This window comes from Saccostrea echinata, unplaced genomic scaffold, assembly GCF_033153115.1.
Source record: "Saccostrea echinata isolate AGI-Se365-2 ecotype Australia unplaced genomic scaffold, CSIRO_AGI_Sech_v1 ptg000006l, whole genome shotgun sequence".
Lineage (NCBI taxonomy): Eukaryota > Metazoa > Mollusca > Bivalvia > Ostreida > Ostreidae > Saccostrea > Saccostrea echinata.
This window is the reverse complement of record NW_026889755.1, coordinates 4,469,643-4,480,641: the sequence shown is the minus strand read 5'-3', so window position 1 is coordinate 4,480,641 and position 10,999 is coordinate 4,469,643. Positions and strand designations below refer to the sequence as shown.

The 10,999-nt window shown below is 34.3% G+C and overlaps 1 protein-coding gene across 1 annotated transcript; it reads right to left on the bottom strand.

Annotated features, from left to right (window-relative positions):
• Positions 1-1,242: 1,242 nt before the first annotated feature.
• LOC133180189 (C-type lectin domain family 4 member D-like) lies at positions 1,243-9,674 on the bottom strand. Its single transcript, XM_061314756.1, has 10 exons — positions 9,281-9,674; positions 6,977-6,992; positions 4,870-4,938; positions 4,497-4,529; positions 4,094-4,280; positions 3,400-3,435; positions 3,118-3,168; positions 2,686-2,765; positions 2,465-2,573; positions 1,243-1,466 (listed from the first exon to the last, which is right to left on the bottom strand). The coding sequence occupies exons 1-10, from the start codon at positions 9,301-9,303 to the stop codon at positions 1,243-1,245; spliced, it is 828 nt and encodes a 275-aa protein (XP_061170740.1). The 5' UTR covers positions 9,304-9,674.
• Positions 9,675-10,999: the final 1,325 nt, after the last annotated feature.

Genomic DNA, 10,999 nt, shown 5'->3' with positions numbered 1-10,999 from the left:
TTGCATGCTTCATAAAAATAATGTCTAAATCCTTTTTAATACAAAACATCGTTATATAGTATAGGTGGGGCTTATTTGGTCAAAGCCTATTTAATTCAAGATATTTTAGTTTTGGCATAAGCAGATAGGCAAACGTGTGCAATTATCCGGTGACCTTGCCAAAATAAACATAGGAGTTAAATGTTAGTCGTCCAATTGTTGTAATTACATTTTTTTTCTGTTTTAGCTCACTTGAGCCGAGGGTTCAAGGGAGCTTTTTCTGATCACATTTTGTCCGGTGTCCGTCTGTCCGAAAACTTTACACATTTTCGACTTCTCAAGAACCAGTGAGCCAATTTCAAACAAACTTGCCACGAAGTATCCTTAGTGCAAAAAGAGATGAGACTCAAGTGATTGCATACACAAGTAATGTAGATCCATTTATTTAAATCATGAACACCTGGGATAGGGCGGATCCGATTGGGCAATAAACGTTTTGCATAGGAATACGTAGGAAAAATCTTTAAAAATCATCTCAAGAACAAAAAAAAAGCCAAGATTCAAGTTTGTTAAAATCATGCGAAAACGACAAGGAGGGTGAATATGAGGGTTTTTGAATTCTCATAATAACAAGAAAAGTGTTATTTTTTTTATAATTCAGTGATAATACAAGCTTAAAGAATATCGAGCCATTTACTTATTGCTAGCAATTATTTTGTACTTACTGAAATCCTACCCAAACATATTTCAGAGATCTGAGATTCCACTGGACGACAAAAATAAACATTAGCAAATAACCTTGAAGTGCCAGATCTATTTTGGTAATATACAGGGAAAAAAAAGCAAATGATATACATGTATTTACATGGAAAGTCGGATAACTTTTGGACAGATGTTAAGAATACTGAATTCCAGCCAGAGAGATGGAAACCCCTGGAAACACAAGAGATGTAGTGAGGTGTCTAGGAGGAGTAAGCTCTCTTGTCGACCGGTAACATCAAACCATTAACCGACTGTTTAAACTAGATTAACGAAGTAATTCATATTCAAACAAAATTTTTAGTAATGACTTAACGATTGGTATGAAATCTGTCGGTCAAATTACGAACCAACAATCCGCTATGTTTTTAGATGACGTCATTATAACAAGAATAGAAATTGCAATATTATACTATTATCGCTATATTTTTGACCGAAGTTCTTGAACGCCCTGTAATCTCAACGTTTTTATTGAAAACCTGAAAAAAAATTGAAAAACATCATTTACTTGCTCTGCAAAATTTCACAAAGAAATGTCTTTGTTTCATCACAGTTGTTATCATTCCATGCCCATCCTTTCTCTTCTGAAAGTTCCAGACAATTTTCGTTATTACGGAAATTATTTGGCTCATTTGGAGCCCAGAATGTAAAAGTTATATTTGTATTTCTTGATGCCCATTTCCAAATTCCTTCTGTATTTTCATCTGTTCCGCCTACCCATACACCATCTGCAAATGTTAATACAAAAGATAAATTATTTATAGTTATTATAATAAATACAAACGCAAACGGTTCATAACACAACGTATCCAGTGGATTTGAAGTCGTATTTACCGGAGGGTTAGTGCGCGTGCAGCGGGAATTGTATCGTCACAAAAGGAACCTAAAAACCACTGTAAACAATGGTTGCAACGATCGGAGCCAGTTCTGTATCTAAGCAGGAAGAATGTTAGATAGTACCTATCGCCTGATTAATTTCTAAGTATTTCGATAACTTACAAACATCGAAAGGAAGCTATAGCTTATTATGTGGATATTTTTAATCTTTCTACGACATATATTCGTTAATGAAAAAGGTTCATCATGCAGTATTCAGTGTCTTTTTTCTTCAAAACCAAATATAGAATAGGTGACTTTCGGTGGTGAATGCTGGTTATTCACCAGAAAAATATCAAAATTGACCGAGGCTTCGCCTCAGTCAATATTTATATTTTTTTCTGGTGAATTCGCCTCAGTCAAAATTGATATTCATAACCAACATTAGAAAGAGTTCATGATTATATGTATATTCTTTTAAAGATACTAGAATTTTTCTTCACACCGAACCTATTCAAGTTTTACAGGTGTGCATCATGTACAAGTGTGATCTTATAATTCGCCATTTTAGCATGATGGTTATGTAATCCTCTACTTGAAGACCATTTTTCTCAAGTTCAAAAACATATGAACACATTGTATTCTTGTATGTAAATAAAATTCATTTAAAATGAATAAAAAATAAAATAAATATAATGAAAAATACTGCATTATGTTGTTTGAATTTTCAGATGTTTCTTTCAAATAAAACTAAAATAAATGTCTCATTAATTATCTGCATTTTATAAATCATATTAACAATTATATTTTCTCATAAACAATATATTTCTCAAAGATAAAGCTTTATCCCACTTTAGTTTCCTGAGTTCCGTGTTTTAATCTAACGAATTTTTTAACAAAAAAAAGGTACCTCTGATTATGTTAGCTTCTCTTAGACTGATGATGCTGTTTCGGATGAAATTATTCTCATCTACAGTTTCTATTTCTGCCAAAGTTCCCCCAGTATTACTACACCATACCTATAAAATAAAAATAAAATATTGATCATATTAACATCACTGATTCCTGGGATCAAAAGCAAAATCATGTATTTGGTTCCGCGATATCGACGGATATTTTTTTTTAATTTACCTGAGAATCAAACCAAGTCCTCTCGGTCAGAAATAACATATAGATTGAATTTCCATTGGAGGACCAGAAATGTGGAGAAACTACAAGAAAAGATGATTACATGTTTACTCCTTTTATTTTTTTTTTTCAAAATGTTATTTGGTTGTCCCCTCTTGGAATAAAGCAATAATACTGAATGTAATTAATTAGTAGCCGTGTCTTCAATTTCATTTAAAAAGTAACCTTGGAATTCTAAGTCCATAAAAATGCGCTTAATACATCAAAGGACCGATTCTTATAAAACGAAACTCAAGCGATTCTACTTTTTATGCACTTTTTTCAGATTTTCATTTTATATTTTGTGAGGTTGGAAGAAATTTTATTGATTCACATGGGTAATAATTAAAGAATTTAAAATATTTCCTGTTTAACACTGAAATAATCGGAACTTACCAATTATATTTTTTAAACGGCTTATTTGCAGCTGAAGTGACTGGTTTTGTTCTGTTAAATATAATTTATCATAAATTAAAAAAAGAACATAACTAATGCATTAGTTTGGAAAAAAAATCAATGAACTGAAATACTGGTTTTGTTCCGTTTGAAATATTTCAAAAAAATATGGCTCATACATTGATATTTTTTTAAAATTTAACTGAATAAATACAAGCATAAAGGTATTCAAAGAGTCACTATTTCTGCTGAAACCGTATCTTTGTAGAGAAGGTAACTCACCAATTCCTTTCTCCAGACCCTCCTGTATACTGCCCACTAAATCATAAAGATATAACGTAGATAATTGGTACGTTATATCGTTTACATAATCATAAATTTTGATAATGTCCGCGACTAAATTTTTAACTCTTTCCAATTTATTTTTCATTTTAAATGACTGTAATCTAAGGGGGAAAATAACTGCATGAGAAAATATAAGATTGATAACGAACGGTGAAAAATTGATGAGAATGTCATTTCTCAAATTTTGAGCCACTAGGTACACCACATGTTCCTAAATACTAAATTGTCTTTTGGAGTATAACCATAGATATAAAAAAAAAATAATACTTACAGATTATATTTACTAGTTAAAAAAAATCACTACACTAAGAAAAATAATAATATCGTCGGTTTTCAACCTTAAAGCTCTACAAAACGTAAAGTCTTTCTTTAACACTTTTGATTATGAAAGAGAAATCTTATTTATAATTGAAATGCACACAATTTCAGCATACCTTTGGGGCAAAATTTGACAAAAATGGCCTGTTGAGAGTTTATTGAAGAATAATATTTTTTATCAGTTAGAGTTATCTCTCTTATCAGAGTTTCAATGAACCTTAAATTCAGGTCAGCGATTTCAATTCTTTTTTTTGCCGTTCCTTATTGCTACAAAATAGGCAAGTGTTATAAAAACCATGATGATAAAACTTACGACATCTCTTATTGAGCTGCACAGCAAACAATGATGTCATCGTGACAAAACCACTTAGGAAAACAACACTTATTACAATGGCTACCCAAGTTTTCATTGATACCCCATGTGTTTCAAGTTTGTTAGTTTCTTTTTCAACCCCTTTAATCTCCTTCAGGTTTGGTTCCACAGCGCAGGTGTTTTTGAGCTTAAAACAATTAGAAAAAAAATGAAAGAGTAATCAGTGTTTCAGTAAATGAACGTATTGATATGATGGATACGTAACATATACATTAATTTATGTATAATTCCACAAAGTAATAAAAAAAAATAATATATGGTATTAAATTGTTTTTTTTTTTTAATTTCCAAAAACATAAGGTGAAGCAGACGGTTAGAACAAAACATTCTGTAATATTCGTACCCGTTCATATCTGCCATCATCTTTTTGTTCTTTCTAAAAAAAATCAAGTTTGTGAATAACTTTTATCAAAGAAGTTCAAGAATGTCATGTTTAACCCTTAGTACGTCCGTCCTTTTTGCTTGTAAGTCAATATGTCTGTCAACAAAAATCCCACAAAGAACTGTACTGGAAAATGGATCAATTCGATTTTTTGGGAAAAGATCCCTCGAGAAGATATAGCAAAACTGACACATTATATTACATACTTCTATTCCATTCTAAAGACCATCTTTCTGCATATATTGTATTTATTTATTTTTTTGAAAAATGTAACATTTTTGCATATAAATTAAAAAAAAGGACAAAATTACAGCTATTTTATATTGCCACTTACCAGGGATTCATACGACTTGTCTACAGTGGCTAAAAATGTTGGATAATGATATTCGTTCTGGACCTCAGCCTGTTACATACAATAGATAATACGCATAACTCCTAGATAATCTAGTATTTCAAATATTATTCTTTAATATAGGATAAAAGGCTAAAAAAATGTGAGCAAAGAACGAGGGCGCTTTTGAGTGGCATTCGGCAGGAATCACGGCGTACTTGAAAAGTGAAAATTTCATTGATCTATCACACGAAATTTTATCATTCTTTTGATCATTTGGGTTCCTGTGAAATGGGAAAGGGAAATATTTTCCCGAAATTGTATCTTGAATTGCTAAAAAATATCTTGTTAATAGGGTAGATGATTCATTTGGTACAAAATGTCACATTTTTAAACAAGTTTTTTCTAAAAATTTGCTATCTCTGGGTCATCTCTCCATGATTTTCAAACGTTATTTGTATGAATTTTAATTCAAAGAAACAAACAATCATTTGTAAAAAATGGAGAAAATACCCAGACACCGTAAAAAATGAACTTTTTCCAAAAAAATTCCAATGTGTAAATGCGGTGCTTCATTGTGGTTTTAAAAGCCAACTTGTATGTGTAGTCGTGATAGCTCAGTAATATGCGTTACCCGTCCAGTGCAAATGGAGTCGAAAACTTTTTGGTTCGATCCTCGCATGGAGAGTTAATATTTTTTTTTAATGCAAGCAATTAATTTCTTTTGTCAGTTTAATATTTTGAACTGATTTTTTTTTAAATGGATATATTCTGGTTCTGTTGCATTAAGAGCGAAAGCAATTCTTCCAATCTACTAATACTTTAATATACACTTGTACTTGTAATTGCATTTAACTATAATCTTATTATCTTGTAGGTGTTTATTATTTATGTGAAGCATTACTATCTTAAAGTTTGATCATTAAGATAAGCGGACCTAAATATTACAATTTGACATTCAAACTAAATACAAATGTATAACATTTTCCTATGTGCGTAGCTTTGTAAAACCTGTCCAGCTGTGGTCAACCGACCAAATCGTGGACATTTAAACTATAAATGTTTCGTACACATGATTCCTGCAGATCACACGCCAAACACGCCCATCTTCTTTATAATCGCTTAAAAATGTACATGTTTATTTGTTCGAGTTCTTGGTAAAACGTGTGTGTATGTGTGTGTTTTTTGCTTTGTTATCTTTTTAACTTATGATTATTGAATTTTGTACTAACGTAAGTTTCGTTCATATTCCCTTTGTCTCTGATTAGTTTTTATAGTTTCCAGGTGTTTCACTCCATTCCTTCTGATTTTTTCTGAAGAAGGAAAAAAAATCAAATTACAATGTAATACTACCAATTTATAACATATTAAGAAAATTTCTTTTGAGATGAATGATGCTGATTTCCTCTTTCATCACCCATGCAAATACTGTCAAATGTAGTAATAACTTTGTTAAACATCCTTACTCGAAAAATTGACAATTGGTAAAAATCTTTTGAAGTAAGATACAATATATATTTAAAATACACAGTTCTTCAGAGGATATAATTATTTTTTCTTTCAAATTTTCTGTCGCCCGCGTGGCGCAGTGGTTAGAGCGTTTGCTCTACAGTCGCGGAGTAAAGAGTTGATCCTTACATCGCGGGTTCGAATCCCACTGTGGGTTGGAGACCGGTCCTTCGGATGAGACCGTATAAACCGAGGTCCCATGTCGCAGTAGGTGCTGGCACGAAAAAGATCACTCACTGCTCAATGGCCCTGAGTGCCGAGTATAGGTCAAAAATTCTCCACCGGCAAGTTGTCCTTGTAACGATTTTTATGTAAATAACATTTCCTCTTCCCAATCTGATTTTCAATTAATTTTGGTAAAATTTAATGAATCAGATTGATAAGTCAATTTATTCTTAAAAGGCAAAGGACAACTTATGACTATCAGAATTAAATAAATAAATTAGAGCCGAGCTCGTTGCAATGCAACGAATAGGTCTTCCGTCGGAGCTCCGGACAGGACAGAGCGACCTTGAGTCAAGGTCATGCAACATTTTAAGGTTCTAAACAATCCTGTAAGGGGCATCAACTTTCAATGTTTCAACAGTAGAAAGACAGTAAAGGAATGTAAAATTACCCTGTCAGTGAACTTGAACTTGTCCAAATAACTTTGCGTCAAGCCATGACACATTCTGCAGCTTGTTAAGAGCAAACACCATCTTTATGTCACATAAAGAAAAATCACAGTCACGTATTCTTTCAGACTATTCATCCAAAACATCATATTCTAAGTGACCTCGAATTTAAGTCAAGGCCATTACACACTCTGGATGATACATTTATCATCTTTTCAGTGAAATGCAAATGCATGCAATTTTTTTCTATTACAAAAGTATAGACCTTTTTGTTTATTTGTTTGTATGTTGTTTAACGTCCCTTTCGAGAATTTTTCAATCATATGGAGACGCCACCATTTGCCGATGGAGATCTGCAAATTTTGACCTATACTCGGCACACATGGCCATTTAGCAGTGAGGGATCTTTTTCGTGTCAGCACCTACTGCCAGACGGGACCTCAGTTTGTACGGTCTCATCCGAAGGATCAGTGTCTGCGTCCCACAGTGGGATTCGAACCTGCGACGTAAGGATCAACTCCATAATCCACGACTCTAGAGCAGACACTCTTACCACTGCGCCACTTGGGCGACTAGAACTTTTTGAATTTTACACTTATTATATCAGTGACCTTGAACTTGCCTAAATGACCTATGTTAAGGTCAAAACAACCTTTGAACAAATTATGAGCTTCCAGTGATACCCAATGACAAAGATATACCTGAAAAAGAATATTGCACTTTTCTGTCAGTGACCTTGAACTTGCCAGAAAGACCTTGGATCAAGGTCAAAACACATTCTTGGATCATAAGCAATCTCTGTATCAAGTAAAAGCTTCCAGTGATTTTATATAACAAAGTTATAGCATGTGGGAAAAAAATAATATTTATCTGCCAGTGACCTTGAACTTGCCTAAAAAACCTTTGTTCAAGGTCAGGAAAACCCATATCAAGCAATCTGAGAAAAAGTTTCCCGTGTTCCTCCCACCCCTTATAAATTTATAATCCAGGCACGAATTTTGCCACTTCTTCTGCCAGTCTAGTACTATGTTATCTCAAACCGGTGGATCATAAGCAATCTTTGTTCCAAGTATGAGCTTCAAAAGTTATAACACATACAGTAATTTTACAGTTTTCTGTCAGTGACCTTGAACTTACAGGAATGACCTTGGATGAAAGTCGTGTCAAACCCTTTAATTTTGTCATAAGCAATTTCTGTATCAAGTATGATACTTGCTATTTTTTTCCAATGACCTTGAACTTTTTTGGAATGATGTTGGATCAAAACCATGACACACCTTCGGATCATTAGTAATCTTTGTACCAAGTATGACCTTCCAGTTTCTTCATAACAAAGTTATAATATCCTTGGCGAACTATCACGTACAGACGGACAGCTAGGCAGACGGACAGTGTGATTCCAAAAGACTCAAAACACCCCCACCCCAAACCCACACACTTCGTTTGGGGGATATATAAATTCATTCCTTTGTTAAATTATGAACACTCTTTCCGGCCCAAACCTTCTCCCTGGAATCAATATTTGAAAAAAAAATGAATGTATGCTATGTTGGAAATTTTCTCATTCTAGTCCAGGGATTCTTGAGAATACTATTTTCAAATGACCCCATGCGCGGATCTAGAGGGGGTTGGGGGCAGTTAAATGTATATAAGAAACAAGAGGCCCATAGGCCACATCGCTCACCTGAGTAACTTTGGCCATGCTGTTCATTACCAGACTTCCCCCCTTGTAATACCTATTGTGGCCCCACCCTACCCCCAGAGGCCATGATTTGAACAATTTAGAATCTACACTACCCCAGGATGCTTCCACGTAAGTTTCAGTTTTTTTGGTCCAGTGGTCTTGAGAAGATTTTTAAAGATTTTTCCTATATATTTCAATGTAAAACTTGAGATTCCCCCTATTGTGGCCCCGCCCTATCCCCAGGGTTCATGATTTGAACAATTTAGAGTCTACACTACTTGAGGATGCTTCCACATAAGTTTCAGCTTTTCTGGCTCAGTGGTTGTTGAGAAGAAGATTTTTAAAGATTTTTCCTATATATTTCAATGTAAAACTTGTATTCCCTATTGTGGCCTCGCCCTACCCCCGGGGGGTCATGATTTGAACAATTTAGAATCTACACTACCCCAGGATGCTTCCAAAAAAAATTTCAGCTTTTCTGGCTCAGTGGTTCTTGAGAAGAAGATTTTTAAAGATTTTTCCTATATATTTCTAAGTAAAACTTGTATTTCCTATTGTGGCCCAGCCCTGTCCCTGGGGGTCATGATTTGAACAATTTAGAATTTACACTACCCCAGAATGCTTCCACATAAGTTTCAGCTTTTCTGGCCCAGAGGTTCTTGAGAAGAAGATTTTTAAAGATTTTTCCTATATATTTCAATGTAAAACTTGTATTCCCTATTGTGGCGTCGCCCTATCCCCGGGGGTCATGATTTGAACAATTCAGAGTCTACACTACCCCAGAATGCTTCCACATCAGTTTCAGCTTTTCTGGCTCAGTGGTTCTTGAGAAAAAGATTTTTAAAGATTTTTCCTATATATTTCAATGTAAAACTTGTATTCCCTATTGTGGCGTCGCCCTACCCCCGGGGGTCATGATTTGAACAATTTAGAATCTACACTACCCCAGGATGCTTCCACAAAAGTTTCAGCTTTTCTGGCTAAGTGGTTCTTGAGAAGAAGATTTTTTAATGACCCCACCCTATTTTTGTCTTTTCTTGATTATCTCCCCTTGTAAGGGGACTTGATCCTTTATTTTAAAAATTTAAACTCCCCTTTCCCCAAGGATACTTTGTACCAAGTTTGGTTAGAATTGGCCCAGTGGTTCTTGAGAAGAAGTTGAAAATGTGAAAAGTTTACAGACGGACGGACGACGGACAACGGGTGATCAGAAAAGCTCACTTGAGCTTTCAGCTCAGGTGAGCTAACAAGTAAAAGTGACCATGCCCCCCCCCCCTTAGAAAACACGGACCCTTCCTCGAAAACGCGGATCTGTGTTAAAATGGTATGAAAAGTCTTAGGTATGAAGCTTTAAAAGTCAACGCCCCCCCTCCCCCATACACACACACAAACACACACACGAAATAGGTTTTTCACGTTTGGGAAAAGAGTTTTTTTTTTTTTTTTGGCTCGTCAAAAAATTTCTGGGTTGAAATATTTTTTTTATTGGGATCCCCTCCCCTCCCCCCCCCCCCTCCGTGGAAAAAAATTCCTTGATCTGCGCCTGGACCCCATCTAATTTTTTCTACATGTATCCGTTAAAAGAGGACGTGACCCTTCATTTGAACAAAACTTTACCAAAAATATTCTGTGTTAATTTTCGTTGTTATGGTCCAGTGATTCTTGATAAGATTAAAATGAGAAAAATTTACGAGTAGCTTTAGAACAACAACGACGATAATGCTTATATACACCAAGATAGCAAACAAAGATGAGGAATTATGAACAGCAAAAGCTTACTTGGGTCTTTGGCTTGGGAGATGAGATACTTATTAAAAATTGAAATTATTTTGTCATTTTTTTTACAATCGACGGGCCTGCATTTCAAAGAGAGAGAGAGAGAGAGAATTTCTAGCTAGGTCTTTGAATAACAGTGAGATAGGTTCAGAAAACCAGGTCCCTAAGAATGTACATGTATATAAAATAGGCAGTGCCTTTCTCTCGGAATTCATCACCTGCTTCTATAAAGCTCCATCCTCACTTGTACTGACATGTACCTGGTAAAACCAACCGACTGCGAAGGAAAACATTCTATTTATTTAGAGGATGGGGGTTTACGTATAGTGATGAGAGGAAATTTATTCACCTATACGTTCATTAAATATGAAAGATTGCTTCTGAGTATTTGTATACGATCGCACGACTTTCGTGTTAATTTATAAAAAGTTAAATTATGAAAGCAAAGAACTAAACTAACATTTGTTGTAGATGAATTAAATAATTATTTAGCCGTTTATAAGGTTTTTTTAACATCTGTAAGAACCACTTTATTTTAAAAAAACAAATA